This window comes from Sipha flava, unplaced genomic scaffold (assembly GCF_003268045.1).
Source record: "Sipha flava isolate LNK unplaced genomic scaffold, YSA_version1 207_pilon_pilon, whole genome shotgun sequence".
Lineage (NCBI taxonomy): Eukaryota > Metazoa > Arthropoda > Insecta > Hemiptera > Aphididae > Sipha > Sipha flava.
The window spans coordinates 535,811-562,199 of NW_020272813.1; the positions used below are offsets into that span (position 1 = coordinate 535,811).

Genomic DNA, 26,389 nt, shown 5'->3' on the forward strand with positions numbered 1-26,389 from the left:
ATACATGGCATTCATTTTTCAAATAACTCCGATGGGCCATCTGTCTAAGAGGCCAATTTTGTCAACAAATATTAACTGTGGGTTAGCTGACCCCCTGAATCCCCTCACCTAGATCCGCTCCTGTATATAATATGTAATAGTATATGTAATAGTAATATATAATAGTATTGGGTAAATATTAAATCAGTTTATTCTTTAAATTAAATCATATAAAATAAATGCTAACTGTCAATTTTAACGACTTATTTTTATTTTTTGCTTGTTTTACTCTGGTCCGCCAGATTTAAAAGTTCTATAAACTGGCGCTCTAGTTACTTTCAGTGTTTTGAGTTCATATTTCTCGTATACTTTATTGATACTGTACCATATATATGTGTATTTAAAAAATATCAATATAATAAATAAATGAAAAATTTGTGCATTAAATTAATGCAATCAAGTATCAAGACGTTACATTAATCAATAATTAAATGGTGGGCGGGAATAACGTGCTATGTAGCAATTTGTAAATTTTACTGGAACGACTAAACCGAAAAATGTATTTAAATGTTATCTGGAACGTGCTACGTGCGTTGACAAAATAATAAAATAATGTTCATTTTTTTTATAACTTGAACATTATTTTATTATTTTGTGAACTGTGTTCATTTATGAATTAAACTTAAACAAAATTATTTCAAATGTATGTTGCACAATCGTGATATCCGCACATCGTGCGGCGTGTCAACTTACTGTGAACAGTGAAGTTTGTACACGATGATTGTATACGATAAAAATATTTTTGACATTTGTGATTTTTAAAATAGATCGATATTGCTTCATAGCACGTTATTCCCGCCCATCAATCAATTATTGATTTTTGTTACCTTATTTATTCTTTGGTTAGTTGTTAAGGTACTGTATTACAAGCATAATCTATTGTTTCATAGTAATGTAGATAATTACACTATGATCACGGACTAAGATAATATCTAATATATTGTACGGGACTGGATACGACTAGGCTGGAGGATATGAAGTGTTTGGCGATGGAATGTTAAAGAACAGGCCGTATGCAGGGGGTTATTTTCTTTATAACATTACAAGCGCTGTCTTAGCAGATACTTATAGATATCATTGATTATAAGTACTAGTATTTATAATCAATGTAGATACCTATAGCAGGAACGATCACAATATCACTATAATCATATCACTAATTATATCAACCCCGGAAGTTCCAGAAGCATCCGTTAAGATAGCGCTAGTTTTGATAAAAGTAAAATAGCTCCCTGCGCACCGCCCAACTAGGGACAGCAGGAACTTTTGAGGACCCCGAGACTGATCGGTTCCAGGGCCTCTTTACTTGCACTTGTCCGGCCGAAACATGCGTACTACTTATACATACTTCAGTACAATAAAAATACTGTACAAAAGACTGAGACGACGGGTCCTAGGGCTCTAGCCCTCTCTGTCCCACCGTCTTGCCGGTCCTGCGCCCAACCTATAACATTTCGTAAACATTTATTACAATTATCTCGTGTCCAGTTCTGTATATCTACAGATAAATAGAATAAGAATTCATATAAAATGTATTCTATATATCTGCATGTGTATCTTAAAGACCGTAATGATATAACTAAAAATTAATCAAAAAGTCAAAGCAGTTTTAAACATCATGTTGGTGTCACTGTAATCGTGATATCGTGTTATAGCCGCATAACCTACTTTATTTTTATTCTCAAAAAGTCAAGAAAATAGATAAATAAATTTATACATATATATATGTATATAATAATTTTGTGTACAATTTTGTTTTTCTCAATTTTCGTGAATTTCTTCTAATTTTGATGAGTGATAATCATCGAACTATGTGTTGTACATACATCCCTTAAAATTACTGACGCATACACCCAAAAATGTGTGAATGCGAGACATGTATAGAGTTTTCGAAGCTTTTAAAACCATGTATGTATATAAAATAAATCCCTAAAAATTTGTATACTAATATTATTATTAATATTTCCTCTGCAGATGCTGGTGCAAAAAAAGATTTTACTTGTGTAATTTTATCTAAGTCTGAAGTGAATCAATTAGTTGTTTTTGTACAAGCTTTTATGCAACGGTGAGTCAACAGTATAAATGAAATTGATACTAATTTTAAAAATGTTTTTTATGTTATAGACAATGTCTTGGTGGATTTCAAGATAAAAAAAATTATGAACAGTTTCAATGGATTACCCAATGTTTTGTCTTGTTAATGACTAATTTGTTAAAATCTTTCAAAGGACAAGACAAACTTACTTATCCAACTCGAGAAGAAGATGATGCTGAAAGTATTCGTAAATGGGATGATTTACTAGCCAATTTTAAAGACGAAGGTAAATATTTGATTATTATATATTATTTATAATAGGTTATTTCATAATTTACTAAAAATTTAAATAAAATATTTCATAATATGAGGTCATATGTTGAACTATTAGTTTGATATATATTGTACTAATAACAATTTTATTTCAAACCTAATTAATATTATGTTAATAATAAATATAATTATGCTTAGACCTACAATGGACGTTAGCAGAAATGGAAAAACCATTACATCTCATGACCAAAGTGTTTTTGATGAATTTTCCATTGTATGTGGCTGTAAAACAATATCCACATTACAAGACAGAAGAAGTAACTCAACAAGAAGCTTCTGCAATGAATCATTATTGCGATGTTCAAGAAATCGATATGCCATTATTACTTTTGAGAATTGTCAATATATTTTGCAGGTAAATAGTTAAATATTCTTTTGAATTATGTATTATGTACTGAGTATTTTATTATTTAGGGTTGGTGGTTTGGAAGCAATTATGTCTTGTTTTGATTATGAATCCTTACCATTAACTATTGCCAATCCAATTGTCATACTTGCTTGCAATGTAAAATTATGGTTAAATTACCATACAAATATTCAAGTATTTGTACCCCTGAGGTCTAAAGTTCTTAGGTTTATGTGCAACTTAACTGATAAAGAATTAAGAACTCCAGCTGCTAAGACTATGGCCGGTAAATATGTATAATTTTTAAGCACTTTAAATAAATTCAATAAATATATTATTTTTAAGTATTTTATATAAATTTAAAAATAAAAATCTTAAGTATTTTGTATAAATTAAGATTTTTTTTTTTTTATAGATTTTATGTGGAGTTCAAACAAAGATGGACATTCATCTAATTTGGATAAAGATGGTCTTGAATTAGCATTCAAGTATTTTACATCTCCAACATTAACAATGAGACTGGCAGGCATATCTCAAATTAATAGTCATATTGGATCCTTAAATGAACTTGTTCATGTTACTGCTGCAACATTATCAACATCATCCCAGTCTAATGACATGGTTACCATTGAACAAATTGGGCACAATTTAGCAACTTGGCTTGTTCATCGTAAAATTATTTCTCATGTGTTTGGTCCAAATTTACATGTTGAAGTTTGTTCAATTTTTTTAATACTATGTGAAAAAATAAAATTAATACAAGTATTAACATTTTAGGTTATTAAACAATGTAGTATTACACTCAATTTTTTAGCATCGGAAGGTAAGATTACGAATGAACATATAGATACTATTTGGCAAGCAGCTCAGTTAAAACATTGTAGTAAACAAGTATTCGATTTACTGCCTGGTTTCATTAAACATTTAGAACCAGCTCCTGTTTTACATTTATATCATTTACTGAGAAAATTAGAACCAAAAGAGCACACTGAACAAGTAAATTATTATTGTTTTAAATTTTAAGCCTTACAGCATATTAACAAAAATATGGCAGTTAATTTAAGTTATAATAACAAAATGCATAAATAACAAATGATTAGTAGTATAAATTTACACCTAAAATAAGCTATGAAGTAATTTATATGAAAGGATATCCTTTTTGTTTCAGAGCTTATTTTTAGCATCAGCTCTAACTAAATTTATTTGGTCAAGTATGGCTACTACTGCAAGAAGTCATGAATTTTCAATTCCAAAATTGGCAAGAATTGTAAGTGTACGAGGTGGTGGTCGTAGATTAGTTCGTTCTAATGATATGAGTACATCAGAGAATAGTGCTAGTCTTAATAGCAATTCTGATGGTGAATCTAGTGAGGAACGAAGTGATATGAGCGATGGTCCAACTCCTAGAAAGAAACCTAAAAAAGAAAATATTTTTGCTTACTCTGATAATGGTAAGAATCTAGTGAAAATAAAAAATAAAAATAAATGTTTACATTTTCCAATAATATTTTTTAGAATCTTTGGTTTTAGAAGGGGCAAAAATTGAAGAATTGGATGACGATTTTGATATCAATGAAAAAGATATTATAAGACCATCTAAACCATTAGGTATGTGTAAAATAAGACATTGTGTTAGAAAGAAAGCAATTAGAGATACAAGAATGAGAGTAGTGAAACCATGTAACTCAAGTGATGAAGATTCAGATAAAATGCAAATAAATCATTGTAAATTAGTAAAAGGAAACAAATTTCAAAAGCCTAGAGGAAAGATAAATAACCGTAAGTTGCATCAATTTTATTTATTTATTTATTATTATTAAAATAACATTTTTTGTTTTAGACAAAAAAATACGTAATATTAAAATGAGGTGCATTAGAACTGATTGTACAGAAGATGATTCTGAGTCTGACGGTGAAGAAGATGACGATGAAGAAGATGATGATGAAGATGAGGATATTGAAGATGAAGATAGTGAATCAATGGAAGCAATGGAAATTGGTATATCACCTATCGACCCTACTTCAGATCAGCAGGTACCTTCGACTCTGATTAATAGACAAATGCTAGAAGATTATAGTGGAGACGAGAATAGTATGTCATCTCGAATGTCAAATAAATCAGATAAAAATATGGCTGATTTTGATGGAGAAGATTCAGGCTGTGATGAAGAATTACTACAACTTGCTGCTCGTGCTCAAACTCATTTATCGACTCAGCAATTAAACCAAATGGCATTCCATTCTAATTTTCAAACCAATAAAAATGTACATCCATGTACCCAAATTATAACCACAACAATATCTAATCAATTCAATATAGAAAATGTTTGCAAACCTGGTTCAACATTATTGTGGGATTTACTTCAAGATGATAATATTGTAAGTATTATTATATAATATATCTATATTTTATATTATAGTATTGTAAGTTTTAAATATTAGAATATCCATAGAAGTGTAATATGTAATATATATAATATATATATATATATATATATATATAAGATGTTATATATTTATATATTATATGTATTATAATGTAAAAAAATTAAAATTAAAAATTAATTTATTATATATATATATTTAAATGTATGTTATTAATTAAATATTTTTTACAAATTGTCTTGTTATTCAATGATTTTCAGACACTTTTAGGAGAATCATTAGCTTTAGAAGCAGAAAAAGCATTGTTTAATCTTGTATGCTTTAATACTGATCGTGCTATCAGAATGAAATTTATCGAAGGCTGTTTAGATAATATACAAAAAAATAAGTATGTTTATTAAACATTTATTTTATTAGCCTATAGTTAATGCATATTTATAGTGTTACAATTTAAAAGTTGTCTTAGATTTATAAAATATTAGTAAGTTCAAATTGTATTCAATGGCTTAATTCATTAACACTTAATTTTTTATTATAGTAGTATGTATGAGGAGAAAAGGATTAATGTTACTTAAAAATTATTTTTTAATTAATGTAATTTTCATTATTATTTAAATATTTATATAATTCTACTCTTTTTAAGAATAATTACTGATCCCAATGTTTTGGGATTCAATAAGATTTTATCTATTATGAGAACATACACATAAATTATAATTTATTAGTTATATATATTGTTGTAATACAAATATAGAAATGAATAGTTAGATAGTGCATTACTGGACTACATTTATAATTTATTTTGTTAATTTTGTTTTAGATCTGTAGTCATTTCATTAAGATTACTCCCTAAGTTATTTGCATCATTTCATCAATTTCGTGGAGCTTCATTGGCCAATCTTAATGTTGGAATGGATACTCGCCAGGTGACTCTTTGGGCTGTTAAACACCATAGTATGATTGATCGAGTATTTAACAACTTTCGAGAATATTGCAAACAACATGCTGATAGTTTTTTTGAAGATTCGGGATTTTATTCCCACCAAATTCATATAGATGCTAGATTACAATTTTTGACTCATATATATTCTTCAATTGGACTTCCAGAGACCATCAAGTGAATATAAAACCTTAATTTGTATTAAATTAATTTTTAAATGTTATCATTATTTAGATTAACTATTGATGAATTGGATACATTATGGAATTGTTTGGTATCTGATGAAGTTTGCCGCGATGAACTATTTAACTGGTTATTACGTCAAGTCCGTTGTCGAGAACAACACACATTTAATGTTGAAACATTAACACATTTATACTGTGAAAAATTATTATCATTAGCTCCAGAAAGCTATACTATGACTGCTCTTAGTTTATTTACTCAGTTATGTAATATGGCTCAACAACAAGTGTCTAGTGATTATTCATTACTAGCAAGAAATGGACATGCAGCTGCAATGGAACATCTTTCAAAAATTGCGTTAAGAGCATCTAATAATGGTTTGTATGAAAGTTGTTAAAATAGTGAGACTTTTAACTGTACTCAATTCTTAAGAATATTCTATAGAAGACATTTGTTTTTGATTTATTAATAATTCATAGTATACACTAAGATTTGAACATTAAACAGGTAATCAAGAATACATGTTATACATGTTATATACATGTTATTTCTAAAAGGCAGTCAAAATGTATTTGTGAACAATACTTGCAAATATTGTTAATATTTCTTTAATATTAAAATATTGCCTAAAGTAGGTGCAGATTTAGCCTGAAGAAAATAAAAATGTATATTAAGCCTTTATTTAAATAAGATTTCAATGTTTTAACTTGATGTAATTAATCTTTAATTGATAAAATATTTTAAATAAACATTAATAAATAGTAAATTTTTTTTTTTTCATAAGCAATTAAATCAATTATTTTTGAATAAAGTAATTAAAGATATGAACATTTATTGTTGGATAGATTTAACTGATGTATAATATTTCCTAATCGAAATTTTTGAGTGATTTTAATTTCAGTAAGAGAAATATATTAATAAACAATTTATTTAATTACTTTAGTTCTGTTAAATGTTATAAATTGGTTTTTTTTATGAAATAATCAAATATTGAGACCAATGACTATGTTTTGAAAATAAGAATTTTATCATTAATGTTAGTAAGGTTACTTTCTTTATTGGTTCTATTTTTACTATAATTATTGATTATTATGATATATAACTAAAATATTTTATTAATTCTAATTTAGATGTAAGCATGGCGGCTATACAATATATAAACAACTATTATATGATGAATCTACAACTTGATAAAGAAGATAAGTTTATTAGTGAGTGTGTATCAAATTTATCAGTAGCTGCTGATACTTTAAATGATAAAAAAGAATCCAGTCTTCTTTGTATACAGCGAGCTTTATTATTATTAAAGACTCACTTAGAAACTTTTAAGCGTAAATATGCGTATCATTTAAGGAAATGGACTTTAGAAGGACATGGTATTATGAGTCATGTTATTCAAAACGACAAAAATGCTGCAACTATTAGGCTAAATATTAATCCTGCTATGTTAGAAGAAAAATTAACTCTTGATATGCCTAGTACTGATTATATAGCTGATATGAGAGCTGAAATTGCTCATTGGTGGGAAAGTCAGTATGATAATTTAGTTGCTAGAAAATTACCTACAGATGGTAATATACGCATGATTGCACTGGGACAAGAAATTACACCAGATTTTGATGAAAAAACTATTCAAGAAACTGGATTAAAAGATAATCAAGTAAATAATTTATTAATAATCAAGTTAACAATTTAGGTATTCATTTTTTATCTAAATATTTACTTAAATATATGTTTTAGATTATATATTTATCATTAAGTACATCTCGTAAAAAAAAATTTGGTGATCAAGATTTACCAGGATCAGCACAATTTGTACCTTCTAAAGAAAGCTCACCTACATTACTGCTTTTACGGCCTAAAAATTTTGAAGTATTATTCCGTTTAATGCATACTCTTGGATCAATGAAAACAATAGATGAAGAAGAAGTAATCAATTTAAAATTTTAACTAAAAACTTAATTTGGTATTTTTTTTTTAAATCATTGAATGAGATATTTGATATATATATATACATACATATGATTCCAATTATTAAAATAATAAATATAAAACCAGGTTTACATGACATAAAGTTTGCCTCATATATAATTTGTACGGTATGAGTATTATATTGGGTATTTCACTGATATTGGTTCAATACGGCTTAGTGTTTATCTAAACATTTTTGGTAGATTGGCCTTAGTCAAAGGTAACATACAGCAAGGAAAGTGAAAGTTTGGCTTAGTATACATGCATATCACCCAAATTTGTAAAATTATTTCAGCCCTATGTTGTGTAAACCTGAATTAAGAGCAAATTAACATAATATTATTCTTTTAATAAAGAAATAATTTATTCTTTTTTGTTATTTATCTGAGCTTTTTTGATTCATTATTTTATTACCAATTTCATATTTAAAAAATTAATTTATTTCAATTTTGAATTGTATTTTTATATAGTTTTAAATTGTATTATTATTTATAGAATGAATTACTACATTCAACAGCTCAAGTGTTATCAAGAAGTGTTTGGGATATTTTAACTATACTTCCCACCAGTCCTTCTATGTTGGAATCTTTTAAACATTTTCCAACTCATGAATCAAAAGATGATTGTCAAATTTGGTTAAAAAAAGATTTAGATCCTTCGAATTTACAAAAATTAATGTACTCATTATATATTATTGAATCCTTGGTCCAAATGGGTATTGAAAAGAATTCAGATGATGATGAAATATTACTAGAGGTATATTTTAACATCTTAATGTGTGCTGTGTTAATAGATAATGTCAAATTAAATTTAAATTATTCTTTTAGACATCAACAAATGGACTATCTAATTCTTGGGGAGATTGTTTTATCGAAAAGGGAGGTTTAGAACATCTATTTACTATACTATTGTCAGGTAAGTTAAATTTATTTTTAATTTCAGAATAGCATCTAAAAAATAAAGTTTTTATAAAACTTTAGGTACACTACAGGGTAATAGTGAATGGCATCAAGACTGTTTGGCTCATTTACTTAAATTATTATGTCAGCTTGGTGTATCACCAAGTGACAGACGACAACTAGATCAGTTTGAAGGATTAGGTTTTGACCCTTATTTCAGACCAAGGAAATCGCACATTAAAAAACAAGCTAATCTTGTTGTGCCAAAACTAAACAAAGTAATATTTAAATTAATCATATTAAATATTTTTGATTTTTTACAATTGTTATTTTTTAAGGACATGTTAAAACTTATGAAGATAAATTTAGTTATACCAAGATTGATGAGTATTTTAAATGAGTTGTCTTATCCCCAACATCCAAAAGAAATAAAAACGGGTTTTTGGGGTAGAGCTCAAGTTATTCATTTCTTAATGACTTTAGTCTTATCATGGTCTCATAGTGTAAATGGTATTTGCGAAGCACTATTAGAATCAAATCAGTTTTCTATGTGGCTTTGTAATCTTGTTCTTGAGGATCCAGATCCGTTAGTAAGACATGAGATTTGTGTTGCTTTATATCGACTCTGTGCTGTACCCCCAGCAAATCGTACTGCTGCTACATTACTTTTATCTCAGTTAATCAAGTTCCTAGATAAGGCTGAATGCATGCAACCTCAAATAAGACAAGAAGTTTGTATATTTTATTTTTAAACTAAAAGTATTTCTAAAGTAATCCGTTTTCTATTTAGAATCCAATAAGGATAACAGATGAAGAAAAACTCAATTATGGACCAGCTTGTCGAGATTATTTTTGGCTTATGTGCCGACTTGTCAATTGTTTACCTAATGATATAATTCAAGGTATGTATGAATATATCTATTATTATCAATTTATAATCTATTATTTATTTATATATTTAATATTATATTTATATAAATTTGTTATTTTAGAAAGTATTCTATATCCAACAAAATGTATCATTGATATTGAAGCCTTAGCTGTACGTGTTTGGGAATCAATTGCTACCCGAGATTTTATTGAAACACATTATAGTGGCCTTCAAGATGATGGTTTGATTGGACTTTTAAATCTTATGTCCAATATATTAGGACATAAACCACCTTTTAAATTTAGTAAACATAGTCATAAAGTTTTAGACACAGTATGTATTGTAAAATAAAATAAATCATTATAGTTAAATATTTAATACTTATGAATTTTAGGTTTTCGAGTTTCTGTTTGCATTACCAGATCCTCAAAATCGACAGTTACCTAAATGCAAATCTGAAAGTGCACGTTCTTCAGCTTATGATTTATTGGTTGAATTAGTAAAAGAAACACCAAAAAATTATGAATATTTGTATAAAAAATTATTAGAACAACATAGTAATGGTAAATAGTTAAAATATTTTATACAATACATGGTTGTTTTACAAGTTTTTTTTTTTCAGATACAAATCGGCTTCCTTATTTATGGGATTATTGGCCACATGATGATGGTCGATCTAGTTGTGGATATGTTGGTTTAACAAATCTTGGTGCTACTTGTTACATGGCATCATGTATGCAACATTTATTTATGATGCCTCAAGCTAGGCGATCAATACTTGAAGCAAAATGTGATGAGTCTAATAAACATTCATCAATATTAGTAGAGTTAAAACGAATGTTTGCTTATTTATTGGTATGTTTGACTTAATAATAATGATAGTAATTGTTGAGAAGAATTTGGTAGTAATTAAATCTTATAGAGTTTTGAACATAAATGTTTAGCAAATTACAATTGCAGTTTGCTTAATGTATTTTGAAAGACCCATAGAAAATCATATTTGGCTTAGTTCACTAGCAAGGATATTGAAAGACTTAAATAATTTAAGTGTCAATATGATGAAATTTGTATAAAACAATTTTTTATGTGCTTAATAATATTTGTATCTATAATAAGAAATTATGCTAAAATTTATTACAGTTGATAAAGTATTTGGTATAAGATATAATATTTGTTACATTAGTGTACATCATTTTTTAAATTGAGATGGAAATAATTTACATTAAAAAAGATCTTAAGTATCTAAAAATGCCATTATATAAAGCTTAGAGAATGATTAGATTATTTATTTAAAGATTTAAAAAAGCATATAAAATTAGTTTATTCCTTTATATGAACATAATACTTAAATATATTGTATTCTAGGAAAGTGAGAGAAAAACATATAACCCACGTAGTTTTTGTAAAGTTTACACAATGGACCATCAGTTGTTAAATACTGGTGAGCAAAAGGATATGGCCGAATTCTTTATTGATCTAGTATCAAAGCTTGAAGAAATGACTCCTGAATTAAAAACTCTTGTTAAAACATTGTTTGGAGGTGTAATTAGTAATAATGTTGTTTCATTAGTAAGTATAATTTTTAAATTATTTCATATGACTAATATATTTGATAATCATAAAAATCATTCACAATTGTTGAGCCAACTGTTTTTATTTAGCTAGTTAATTAACTTAAGGTGTAAAAATACAGTTTAATATATTCATGTATGTCTTATGAAAGTCCCCCTTTATTTATATTACTAAAGTATTAGAAATTTATTAATTAATGGTTTCATGTATATCTAATATTTATTAGTGTTATTATTAATAACTCATTAAAAACTAATTCAGGCAGTAAAAACAAAAATATTTTATATAATTTAGTGCTTATAAATACATTGATGTCCAATTTTGAGTGGTACAGAGAACTTGTAAATGATAATATTTTAGATATTATTATTTTTCTAATAAAAATACAAATGTTAAATATTTTTATTAAATAAAATAAATTTTAATATTTATATGGGTACAGAACATAACTTTTAATTTTGTTCACATTACATTTTTAATTAAGATATGATAAATTTACATTTATTTAAAATTATTCGTTATGTTTTATTAATATTATTTTTTTTGGTTAGTTGTAAATAAATATTCACATGTATCTAAAAATAAATTAATAAAATATCTTTGAAATTGATACTAATGATACTAGTGTTATTTTAATTTACAAAAAATAATCTATAATTGAATAATAATTTAAAATTAATGTATTGCTTATTTTATTAAATGATCCTTTTATTTGAAAAATTTAGGATTGTGATCATGTAAGTAGAACTTTAGAAGAATTTTATACTGTAAGATGTCAAGTAGCTGATATGAGAAATTTGTACGAATCTCTTGATGAAGTAACTTTAAAAGATACATTAGATGGAGATAATATGTATACTTGTTCTCAATGTGAAAAGAAAGTTCGTGCAGAAAAGAGGTATTTAAAATGTATAGTATAATTATATCAAGTTCTGAGTGAAGGTTCTGTAACAAATTTATGGATTAGATTTTGATTAATTTCTAAAACAGTCATGGAAATCGCTTGAATGGTATTAAATTTAATCCAACAAACAGTAATTTTTTGTTGTACGGGTTAAACATATAAAACAAGAATTACTCATTATATGTTTCTCATGTTTAGAAATCAAAAGATTAAATTTTAATTTTTTTTATAGGTTGTAAATTATGAAAAAATTAAATATTTTTATAAAATAATTTAATTAATATATTTTTTAAATCTTTTTTGTTGTTCAATGATTATATAAATGTATTATAATAATCTTCAATCAGAATTATTTTCCATATGTATTTATTTTTATAATTTTTTATTACTTAAATTTAATATAACTAATAGAACAAAGATTATTATTAACACTCAGAAAGTCAGAACCCTTGTTTTTTTAATATATACTTTTTTCAATTTCAGAGCTTGTTTCAAAAAATTACCTCAAATTCTTTGTTTTAATACAATGAGGTATACATTTAATATGGTGACAATGATGAAAGAAAAAGTGAACACTCATTTTTCATTTCCTATGATACTCGATATGTCTGGATATGTAGAAAAACATTTAATGCCCCAACATTATCTTGAAGAAAAAGAAATGAATGAAAACGAAGGAACAGAACAACAAGAAGAGAACTATCAATATGAACTTATTGGTGTGACAGTTCATACAGGAACAGCAGATGGTGGGCATTATTACAGTTTTATACGGAATCGTGAACGTACAAATAGGTCTCAAACACCAAGTACTGATCAATGGTATCTATTCAATGATGCTGAAGTGAAATTATTTGATGCTAGTCAACTAGCAGCTGAATGTTTTGGTGGAGAAATGACGGTAATATACATATGAGTTAAACTAGTTTAAGTTTAGTTTTAGTTTAGTTTCCGGTTTTATTCAACATAGTATTAGAAAAAGTAGTTAGAGAAGCAGCCTTAGATAAGGAAGGAGTAAAACTGGGAGAAAATAACATTGGAATATTGGCATATGCAGACAATATAGTCTTGATGGCAGAAAGCAAAGATAAACTTAAAGAACAATTAAAAAAACCCATAAATGCTGCTAAACGTGTAGGCCTAGAGATTAACGCTGAGAAAACTGAGTATATGGTTGTGCAAAGACATGAACAAATAGGATGTTGTAATGAGGTCTTAGAAGTTGAAAACTACAAATTCAAAAGAGTGCAGCAGTTTAAATACCTTGGCACACTAATTACACAAAATAATGAAATAGGTACGGAAATAAAAGCAAGAATACAAGCTGCTAATAAATGTTATTTTGGCCTGACAATGTTATTAAGATCTAGAGTAATCTCAAAAAACCTGAAGTCCCAAATATACCAGACACTTATCAAGCCAGTGGTGACATATGGGTCGGAAACTTGGACCATGAGGAAAAAAGACGAAAATGCTCTTTTAGTGTTTGAAAGAAAGATACTGTGGAAAATTTATGGACCATGTATAAATGAACCTACAGGTGAATGGAGAATACGTAAAAACAAGGAACTTCAGAATTTGTATCAAAGACCAAGCATTAAAGAAGATATCACCAAAAGAAGACTGAAGTGGGCAGGACATTCTTGGAGAAAAACAGGGTCATAGATAAAAATGGTACAAGAGAGTGCACCGAAAGGAAAACGACCACTTGGAAGGCCGAGGTTACACTGGGAAGATAGGATCAAAGAAGAAATAGAGAAAGTGAGACTAGGATTAGATTGGAAGGAGTTAGCTTTAGATAAGGAAACATGGAGACAAATCTGTTGGACGACATGGTCTTGAAGGCCAAAGTCACGGAAGAAAAAGAAGAAGAAGAAGCAGTTAAACTAGTTATATTTTACATTTTGAGCAGAGCGAGGAATTGTTTTATGTATAACTTTATTTTTTATTTTTTATTATTTAAAATATAATTACAATCTATACAACAATTTAGTACAATAAGTAATTTAGATATAGTATTTATATATCGAGAATAACAGATGGGGGAGGGCACTCAGTAGTGTCACTCGACAGATTAAATTAGAAGATCTCTAGGCCAGGAGCGTTTTAAACGTCTCTGGGGGTTATCAGGGATTGTTAGAGAAGATATGCGTTTTATTAATGGATTGTAGTGTTGGATTAACTTGTTATGAAAGGAGACGTAGTGAGACTTTGTTAATTGAATGAGTGATGGAATATTTAGATCTTTGTGGAGATTATTATTTGTGATAAACCATGGAGCAGAGACAATTTGCCTCAGACAGATGTATAACTAAGAAAAACTAATGAAATATCACAATACAAAAACAATTTCAATATTTACAGACGAAATAGAAATTATTTTCATTTTATCTCAAAAAAATAATAATTATAGAGCTTCGTAATTTTCGCTGAATATTAGTATTGTTGTTCTCAAGGGAAAATATAATTTTCAAATATTGTTTACTTCTGTGCTATTAATATTAAATATCCTCATATCTTAAAGAATTTTGTTCAAACAATAGTTTTATTTTTTGTGAATATGTTTTATTTTATTTGTAAAAACTTAAAAATAAATTGAATAATTATATTAGTATTATGTATATATATATTTAATATTAATTGTAGCTTTTCATTAAATTAATTACATCTAAATCCAAACGTTATATTTTTATGGGTTTAATTTTTTTTTTTTTTGTAAAAGATTTAAATTAACCTAATAAATAATTAAATAATACAATTATTAAGTGCTCATACTAGTAAATTTATTAATAATCTTCAGACATAAAGGGAATTTTGACGTTTTATTTTTTAAATTTACTAATTAAATAAAATTTTTGATTTCAGAGTAAAACATATGATTCAGTTACAGACAAGTACATGGATTTGAGTTTTGAAAAAACAAATAGTGCTTATATGTTGTTTTACGAACTTGTTAAGCCTACTGATCCAGAAATAGAAGAACATGATATTTCTAATGATATAGAAATATGTCCTCCAATAAAATTAAGCAATGAATTAGAAGGATGGATTTGGCGAGATAATAGACAATTTTTACAAGATAAAAATATATTTGAAAGTGCTTATTTCCAGTAAGTTATTGTAGGTTTTAATTTTTTATTTGTGATTGATATTCATTTTTTTATTTTTTTAAGATTCATGTGGCAAATATGTGCATTTATTCCACAATCATTAGAATCTTTGGAAGAAACAGAAGATTTAGCTGAACTTGCTACAAAATTAACTTCTGCTTTTTTCCTAGAAACTTACATACATGCTAAAGAACGAGTACATATTTATTTACATTCATATTTATGATTTATTATTATATTAATGTTAAATTATAAATTTACAGTCTACTATAATGCAATGGACAGAATTGTTAACCAAACAGTTTAGTGCTTCGCAGTCGGGTTGTGAATGGTTTCTGCAACAAATGGGTGTTGATGGATGGTGGCCACTTAAAATTTTTATTAAATGTCCAAATCAAATTATAAGACAGACATTTCTTAGACTATGTATGCATGTAATTCAGTGCATTAGGTGAGAAAATTATTAATTTATTTTAATAAAAAAAAAGTACATAAAAAAATAATCTTTTCGTATTGAAATTGTTTTATAATACTAGTTCAAAGTCAATGAAATACATTTTTAAAATTTTATTTTTTTAAAAATAAATCATACTCAAAATACAATTAATTTATATGTTATAATAATATAATTTTTATCTAAAATCAAGTATTTTACAAGAAATTTAATACTTAGATTATTTGTTTATTTACATTATTTATTAATGATTTGTATAAATACATTTTTGCATTTTTGTGTTATCATACTTGCACAATTTATGTTTTTCAAAATTTTAAAGTCTATTAACAATAATTTTATTACCACTCAGAATTGGTTTGTACACATTCATAGGTACATTAAAAAATTTAAATCCAACTGTGAAAAATAATTTTTGTAAGTATGACAAGTAAGTATCTTTTCAATTATAGACAAGAAAAACAGATGTTTCTAATATCCTTAATGACTATAATAAGTGATATATAATAATTGATAATTTAAATTGACAAGTATTTTAGAACTTTTTAACTCATTTAAAACATTTTTTTTTTAATTCCTAGAATTATCTTGTAAAGTTAAAAAAACGATAGTCTTATTGTACTATTAAATTGCCACTAATAACTTAATTTCACTTAAACGAAAAATATAATTTATATTATTTTAAATCTAAATTTAACACAACTATTTTTAATTCAAAATGTGTTTAATTTTTCAACAATAAAAATGTTATAATAATATTAAGATATTAATACAAAGTTAAAATAAATAAAAAAAAAAAAAAGTTAAGATATAAAATAAATAATATTATCACTATTAAAAATAAAAATAGCTATATAAGATTCTTATTATGAAAAATAAGTTTAAAAATCTATCACAAATACAATTTGTTTTTAAAAGTCTAATGGAAATAAATATTAATAAATTATTACTAGTTATTTATGATTACTTTTAATGTTACATTTAATTAAAATTATTAAATTTTATTCTATGAACTGTTTTTAATTTCAGGCCGTATATTTGTTTCTTTGATAATTCCTTTATAATGGATGATAATAGTGAAATTTGTGTATCATGTTTAAGTTCATTTGTGCGCACAGTTGTATCTTTAGTAAGTATTTTGTTATATTACTGATTAAAAGTCAAAATACATTGTTTAAATTTACTTCATTTTTATTATATAGATGGAACAAAATATCAAAAATTGTATTCGTAATATGACTGAATATTTTACATTGTTACATGAATTTAGTAAATTAGGTGACGAAGAAAGTAAATTTCTAATAGCTATTCAATGTATTACAACAGTAATCAATTTTTATTTGGGTTTAAAAGGGCATGAATTTGTAAGTATAGTCTCTATGTATAGTTAAATTGATTATTTATGAAAGAGCCAAGTCTATAAAGTGACACTTTCGGAAAATTAAAAATAACTTTTTTTTTGTATAATTTTACATGAAAAAAATTATAAAAAATATTTTAAATTTTCATGTATGTATTTAAATTTTTTAAAACCAATTTTTCAAATTTTTTTTACTAACAGTGTTAATTTAAATTGAACAAGTTTGACCCATTTTATAAACAAATGTGTTCCTTAACTCATTTAATAAATAAAGTTACTAAATCATAAATGGTATTGTGTGCAATACAGTGATGTAAACCAAAACTATTCAACCGGTATATTTTTATATGACTTAAAATATATAAATTATTGAAAGGAACTTTTCCCAATTTTTTTTTCATTTCTCATTGCATAACATCTTATTTAAAATAAAACAAAAACTACATAAACATTTAAAATATTGTAATTTCTCAAACTTAAATTATTTTTCTTTAAAATTATTATCAACTTACATCATAATATCTTGATAAGCATGTGAAAAATAACAATATATTTGTATAACAATTAAAATCAACCAAAAACTAATTCAAATTTAAAATATAACAATTTCTCAGACGTAAATTATTTTACTTTAAAATCAACTTACTTTATTAACAGCTGTTATTATCCAAACAATTTGATCGACAAAATTTGTTTTCATGGACACCCATTGAGAGGGCAAGATGGGGTTCGCCCCTTCCTGAAAAAATAATATAAAATAGTAATTTTTTTAAACATTATTATCATTATTATACTATATAAAATAATATGAATTTAATAATTTATTTTAAAATTCTTTATTATCATTATTAATATTAGTATTAAATATAAAATACACAACTGTTATCGTATTGATTGATAAATATCGATCCAAGATAATTTGTTAGAAATTTCTCAACCTTAGTAATTTATGGATATTTTATCAAATAATACATGTGTTCATTGTCAAAGTGTGAACTTGAACAAAAATAAATTCATCCAAGATGTCATTAATTTATTTGGAATGAAAGGAAAAAATTTACAATTTTTAATTTCCAATACCGAATAATTCATTTGATTTTAATATTTTCAATTTTTTTTTTCCTGTACATAGAATGTATTTTAATTAATTATTATATACAATGAAATTATTAATTATATAAATAATAACATATTTATTTTTATGTGTTAAAATCATATTAAACCTTTATTTAGCTTAAATTAAAAAAAATTAAGTTTGCCTCCCCTTTAAAAGTTACCTATGGGTGCCCATGTTTGTTTACATTTATGAATGGTATCAAATATGGTACTAAGCGCTGTTAATAAATAAATTAAATGTTTGAAACTCCATAGTAAAATAAGTATCATACAAAATTTACTTCTATCAAAAGTAAACTATCCGCTTCTATCCAAAGAACATATTTGTTTAAATAAAGTAATTTTCCAAAAAATTGTGACTTATCACCTTTCATTAATAATTGATTCAGTTATAAGTAAATACCCAGATAAATATTTAATTATGTTATAAGTATAATGATTTTTTTGCACAGAGTGATAGTCCTAATATTAATGGGGTTGATTGTGAAGATGAAGAAGAAGAACTTATTCCAATGTCAACTGCAGATCGAAACAAGCCACCTTTATCCCTTGAAAAATTAATTGCTCTTGTAGTTTCATTGGTAGAAAAATCACGTAACATTAGTGGTCAACTTGACTTATCAGATAATGATTTATATGTATTACAAGGAATGAAGGTAATTTATTAAATCAGTTATACAATCATAATCTGTATCTAAAATTCAAAAAAGAATTAACTGCTTAATTATTATTTTTAGGGTTTTCCATTTATAATTCAACAAATTAAAGATAATACCAATTTGCATATGACTAAAAATCTTATATTTTCTTTATGTCGGAATGATTCATCTCAAAAAAATGCCATACTTGCTAACGAAATCATAAGCCAAATTTTAAATATTATACAAAAGAATGTTAATAATTCTGAAGTAAGAGTGTGTTAATTAAAATTATGGATTTACTTAATTAAAAAGTTTTTATTTTAGGTTACTCAGCCATTTTTTAAAATGTTAACTTTATTATCTGAAGGAAGTGTTGGTGGTAATGGAGGATTACCCCCTTTTACTGAATTCATATTAAGACTTTTATGGCAATGCACTGAAAATGGTCCACAAGTAGCATTAGAATGGCTTGGTCTTCAAGTCCCTCGTAATAAACAAGTGTCTGCTTGGGTACTTAATGGTATGGATACATGGGTTGAACGTTTTTTATTAGCTCATGGAAATGCTCGGGTTCGATCAGGTAAGGAAACATTTAAAATTACTTAAAAAAAAAAAGAACAAACGTTTTAATGTGAATTTCATATTTTTAGAAGTTTATAATTATTATTTATTTATATATTAAATTAGTTTTTGTAAAATTCTGATTAATCTAAAAGTTGATCGTCTTATGATACAATAAAAAATTCTGAAACAAATCTATATTTTTTATGATGTTGACTAAAATTTTTTTAAATTCTTGTGTTATATTTATGTTTTATAAATCATGTACTTTATACAATATGTAAAAATCATTTAAAAAAAAAATGTAGGGAATTCTTTAGTAAATATTAAAAAAATTAAAATATTTTTTTGTCATTAAATTACATAAGTTGTTGAAGTAATAATAATAAAAAAAAAACATAATTTTCTGTATATATTGTATGATTGTTGGACATTAGCTGCAACTGATTTATAGCTTCCGCAAAAATTCCTTTCATGTGCTATTTCTATTCATATTAATGAAAAGTGGCAATTTATGTTTTGTAAAAAAATACTGTGTTACATATGATTTCCTAGTATTTATTAGAACTATATTATTAGTTTATCAATTATTTAACAGAAAATTATAATATATTTTTTAAATATGAATTTCAGTATATAGGGTCAAGTGGGGTAAATGGAAATACAATTTAGATGTTTAACAACTTTTTTAATTTATTCATATTGTAATTATTTTTTTATTTTTGGTTTTGATAAAAAATATTTTACTATACACAATATTCGTCTAAAATTTCAATGAAAAGTAAATATAGTTGATTTCTTTAAGAGAAAAAAAAATTCAAAATTGTATAAAAAAATTTACATTTTCCCCATACTTCTGGGGATAATGGTAATAACTATTTTCAACTGTGACTGTTATACTGAACTCACATAAGGGGCAAATTAAATTGTTCTGTTACAGCTATCATTATATTATTTTATATGATCGATATCTACATCCATTTACCCCAAATAGTTTAGTGTGCGTGGGGTAAATAAAAATAAAAGTATAATTCATAATATTATATCCCTGGGGCAAATGAAAATTTGTTTGAATAACATAAAATACAATTTAATTATTTAAATAATTAGGTATTTTGTAAACTTTCTAAATATATAAACAGTTTTTTGTTTTCATATATAGTGATAATAACAATGTACAGTTAAAATTAAAAATAAAATAATAAAGTAAAAGCCTTTTAAATATCACATGAATTAGAGTATGAATAAGTAGGTAACATAGTCCCATAAATAGTCATAATTAAATAGTTCATAGTTCCTAAACTGATTATTTTTCATTGACATTAATTTATCCAGGAAATGTGTATAATGTTTTTCTATTCTTTTTGTATTCAGTTGGTGATAGTAATATTACAAGAATCATCTCTACTGTAATATCTGACAAGTTATTTTCAGTAATATAAAAATTATTTCTAATTCCTCTGATATTTTTTTATATATTTTATTTACCTTTTTCATGGCAGAAACAGCTTTTTCGATATGTTTCACAGTATATTTTGGTCCTAATGTTTTTTTGGTATAATTGCGTACCCTGCAGTCGAAAAAAAAAATTATTAGATCATAATATTTCAAATTATATTTGTTATAAATATTTACGTTTACCTCAATTTATTTTTATTTTATATTTTACAAAAAATATACAATTCAATAGAAAAAGCAATATTAAACTGGGTTTATGACTGTATAGTAAAGAAGTGTATATAAAATAATAATTTAATTCAAACTGTAATGTTTTACTTACATTTTTTATAAAGATGCTCTTCTTAGAAGCTGTTGAGCAGAAAACATAAATTAAAATAATTATAAACACTTTTCAAGGGATAGCGATTTGTACATAATCTCAAATTTTTCATATTTTCATCATTATACACTATTATATCTTATGTATACTATGTTTACCATGATACCAAGTTCCTTTATTACTAATAATTAATTTTAAATAATATTTTTTCCCTTTTACCTCAATTTCCATTTACTCCACTTGACCTTATACATATGTACTGCAACTACTGTACTCAACTTATAATAAATTAAATATTAACTCAAAAGGAGCACACACTACACATTTCATATGTTTTTACATTTTTATTTATTGTATAATGAGATATTTATTTGAATATATATTTTAACCAGTAAAGACATCATGTCTTTTTTCAATTCATTAAATAATGTTGTTTATATCAATATTAAGACTCTTATAAATTGGTATCTTATAAATTTACTTTTTAAGCCTTAAGTTATTCTTTCTCTTAGAACTAAAATTTATTTTTCTAGTTAAACTATTGAACACAAAATTAAATTATTAAATACTAATTAAATTGTACTTTTTAGCTGCTAGTATGTTATTAGTATCATTGGTTCCAAACACACAATTTCGACAAGCATATAGATCAGCACGAGGCATGTGTACATTACAAAAAGAAGTTTTGTTAGCATCAGATGCAAAAGAAACATTGCATGAAATATTCAAATTTCTTTTAAATCTTTTAAAAATGGCTAAAGAGTATACAGATACAACCCAACATGGATCATCTAAATTAACTGCCTATTTTGTTTTGCTCAATTATTTTTTGATATCAAGAACAGAAAAGTTGATGGTAAATATTATGATAATTATTTTAATTTTTATGAGTATAAAATATCTAAAAATATTCCATCACTTAAAATTCAATAAAAAATATTAAGAAGGTTATTGTATTAGTATGGGCTTAGTAGACTTCTTGGGAAATTTCAAAATGTAAGTATTGTATAAAATACAATTTATTAGTGTACAGCTTGTCTTATTTATTATAATACATATACATTTTAAGTTCTACTATATAATATTTGGTTACAACCATGAAGAATAAAAATACTTATTTATTCATAAGATATTTCAAATTGAATCTCTGATTAAAAGTAAATTTAAGTGTTCGAATATTATATAAATATACACTTTAAAATGATCTGATCCTAACATTTATATATTTGATATGGTTTTAGTATTATTAAAAAAAAATATATATATATTTCAAGATAGTATCAAATACGTTTTTGACCAGTGGTGCACAACCTGGGAGTTGCAATCCCTAAGGGGGTCACCAATAATTTAACATCAAATGAAAAAATTTATTTATTAGGTATATATTTTATATAACTTCATATTTATATTTTAGATTTTATAAAACTCTAGTTTAGTATTTTTTTATTATGTTTTGTATCAATTAAGTTAAATAAATATAATTTTTGTATACATTAAGTAAATATTTATTATACACTTGTATACATTAAGTGAATATTTACTATACACTTGGCTAATATTGGTAGGAATTAATTTGAGGGCTGTGGATCAAGAAAGGTTGCATACTTTTCTAGACAATTACATTTTTAATTTTGAAAATAATGTGGAATAAATTATTTTTGTATAATTTTTAAATATTTTTTGTATATGTTTATAGTTTGGACCACATTTGGTTGAACTTTGGCAATTATTTCATCCAAAACTCTCTGAACCAGCTATACCAATACATCATAATAAACAAAGTCTATTGATGTTATTTTATAATGTATTATCTGACTGTACAGAAAATGTGCAAATACTTATTCAAGATCCATATTTTGTCAAAAATATTGCTTTCAATTACATTTTGTGAGTAATCTCAGTATGACAAAAACTTAATTATAATATTAATTTATTTATCAATTATTTTTAGAGCTGATCATGATGATCAAGAAGTGGTAATTTTTAATCGTACTATGTTACCAGCATATTATGGACTTTTAAGAATTTGCTGTCAACATTCTAAAGTATTTTCAAGACAATTAGCAGGGCATCAGAATATAAGTTGGGCTTTTAAAAATATATCTCCTCATCCTACACAATATGCAGCTGTAAATGAATGAATTTTAACTAATGTATATTTTTCTCAATTTATTAATTTGTTTATAAACTATTATTTAGGCTGTTGATGAACTATTCAAATTACTACAGTTATTTATTAAGAAATATCCAGATTCTAGTGAACAAGAAATTAATGATATAAATCAGTATAGACGAGATACAATTCAATTATATGTATCACATTTAGATGGAAAAGCTGGCTGGGGTACTTTAATACCAGTTGCTAAAATTCTTTTAGAAAATGAAGATGATAAATTATTTTTCATTCATAATCGAGGTTTAGAAATGTGCTTTGAAGTAATAATTTAATTACTAAATAATTAAATTATTTTATTCAATATTAATTTTTTGATGTTTTAGGGTTTTCAAACATTACATAATATGTATCATGAAGCTACTGCTTGTCATGTTACTGGTGATTTAATTGATATGCTTGCTTTAATTTTGGATATCACTAAGTGTTTACAAATGTCTCAAGAGCAAAAAAAATTGAATGATAAAGAAACACCACGCACTATAATATTGACGTATAAAGAATGGCCAGACTTATTACGAAAGCTGGTTACATTACTTAATACTTATAATCCTAAAGAAATGAGACAGTCAGTATTAGGTAACATTAATTATGTTCTGTTATTACACTTTTTTACAAGTATTAAGAATTTAAAATATTTTTATATTATGAGTTAAATTATTTGATTGTGTTATAGTTCTGATTTTTATCACTTTGATTTTGTAACTTGAAAATATCTTAAAAATTATACAATGATGTATTAATTTGGTCATGTAACATTTATAAATTGATTTTTCAGATTTGTTAAAAGTACTTGTTGTTTTAATGCCAATTGAAGTTATTAATGTACTTCAACCTATCTTGACTCATTGTCATGCTGTTTGTATGGACAGTAATAATGGTATGCCTATTGGTCCTTATTTTCCTCGACGAGGACATAAAGTTCCCATGCTTAGTTTGAAGTCAAATACTAGGCCTATAAGACCCATGGTACAAATGGCTTTAACACATAACCAATTAGATTTGACTAAAGTAAGAATTATTAAGTATTTATTCACAGTTATACATTAATTGTATCATTTTTTTTTTTTAGGGCTGTGATCCTCAATATGATGCAGAATTATCTGCATTTTATGCACCTTATCATGATTTCATTGATGTTATGTGCCGCACTGCTGTTAATAATGATTGTTTGACTGAACCTCTTGTAGCACTTAATGCTATGATTGGATATGAATCTATTCCATTACACCATACAAATTTCCCAAAGTTTTGGCTTGATGTGCATAATATGAATGTAAGTGTTTAAAATTAAAATTTATTGTGCCTTGTTTCTAATCAATATATTTTTTAAGGGTCCTAATTTATCATATTTAAGACTGTTATCTAAAAATAATTACTTTGTTGATTATTTGGAATCTACTCTTATTGAAGAACGTCTTAGTTTAAACAATGATTTAATATATGATTTTGTTAAAACATTCTTTCCTGAGGTAATTCCTGCTTAAAAATTATTATAACTATCCATTATTATTCAATAAATAAATAATATTTAATAGATGGCTGCCAGCGTACTTTCACATCACACCTTTGAACTATTAGAGAGTGTTATTTTCAATTTGCCAAACGATTTGGAAAAATTGAGTGAACTAGAAACTGAAAAAAGGATGTTATCCAACTTAAGAGCTTTGAGGGTTTGCTCCTTAGTTAAACCTCCTGTACAAGAACTTAAAGTTATTTTAAATGATATAAAAACAGCAGCTCAGAATTTGATTGAGAAAATATGCCCTCTGCCACCAGGTAATAAATATTTCATTATTATTCTTAAGTTAACTCAATATAATTATTTTATTTATAATTAAATTATTCTAAGAATAACATTTTTTAAATAAATTAAAACATATGTTGATGAAAATTAAATTTTGATTTTTAGAGATTAAATTAAGTTTTAAATTAGTAAATCATGCGGACGTGGTAGTTTAGTTATTGTAAATATTATAGGCTTTAGTACTGATACAATGACCATTGCCTATTATCAACTATCTTGCATTAACAGTGTTTCATATTATTATTTTTTATCGCGCATTTGTTGTTGTCAATATATTTTAATATAAATAAATGTAAATTTGATAATTTTTTAACAGGCGAAAATGATACAAATGAAACTGAAGTAAAAGATGATGATGAACGGATATCATGGTTACGTCGAATTGAAACTACTACTACAGACTTTATTGATGCCATTCCCTTACCCAAACATGAAACTTCGCCTAGTGAATTAGAAAATAAAGAAATTGCTGGGCCACCAGATAAGACTTAATTTAGGTTTTTTCTGTGGATTAAAAAAAATCGCTGCTAGTCTTTCAAAACTGGATTTATAAATAATTAATGTAATTTATGTTTGTTTTTAACATTTATTTGTGATCTCCAAAAATGTTGCGAAGTTTTGTTTTCTTTTTTTTTTTATTCAATCGACTATTTTGTAAAGCCAATAACTGTTGGGATTTGTTATTTTTATCAATTGCCCTAGGATTTTATGTGGATTAATCCACCATTTCCCTCCCTTTTTATTCTATAATTGTTCAAAAAATAATAATTTTAGTAAAATTGAAAATAATGTTTTAATTATTTTATTAATATTATTATTATTATTATTTTTTCTATTGAAAGAACTTATTAAAGACTTTCTAATCATAAATTATTAGATTAGTTTTTTTTTACAGGGAAATGTTGTTTT

The 26,389-nt window shown here is 25.4% G+C and overlaps 1 protein-coding gene across 2 annotated transcripts; it reads left to right on the forward strand.

Moving 5' to 3' along the window:
* Positions 1–1,751: 1,751 nt before the first annotated feature.
* LOC112682624 (ubiquitin carboxyl-terminal hydrolase puf) lies at positions 1,752–26,110 on the forward strand. 2 transcript variants are annotated; one of them, XM_025553282.1, is made up of 44 exons: positions 1,752–1,947; positions 2,014–2,104; positions 2,164–2,360; positions 2,546–2,762; positions 2,822–3,039; positions 3,169–3,467; positions 3,531–3,749; positions 3,922–4,204; positions 4,284–4,532; positions 4,594–5,132; positions 5,399–5,526; positions 5,959–6,255; positions 6,313–6,638; positions 7,392–7,921; positions 8,002–8,190; positions 8,728–8,988; positions 9,060–9,147; positions 9,213–9,409; positions 9,470–9,862; positions 9,922–10,033; positions 10,124–10,335; positions 10,397–10,565; positions 10,625–10,857; positions 11,368–11,571; positions 12,300–12,472; positions 12,962–13,379; positions 15,344–15,588; positions 15,652–15,784; positions 15,852–16,039; positions 17,072–17,171; positions 17,245–17,406; positions 18,971–19,174; positions 19,256–19,426; positions 19,484–19,739; positions 22,091–22,356; positions 23,197–23,387; positions 23,452–23,629; positions 23,700–23,936; positions 24,000–24,252; positions 24,452–24,684; positions 24,746–24,949; positions 25,008–25,145; positions 25,212–25,452; positions 25,797–25,972. In XM_025553282.1, the coding sequence occupies exons 1-44, from the start codon at positions 1,899–1,901 to the stop codon at positions 25,970–25,972; spliced, it is 9,867 nt and encodes a 3,288-aa protein (XP_025409067.1). In that variant the 5' UTR covers positions 1,752–1,898. The 2 variants fall into 2 exon arrangements, with proteins under 2 accessions (XP_025409067.1, XP_025409066.1); XM_025553281.1 differs by having other exon boundaries at positions 1,899–1,947; positions 4,269–4,532; positions 25,797–26,110.
* The last annotated feature ends 279 nt before the right edge of the window (positions 26,111–26,389 follow it).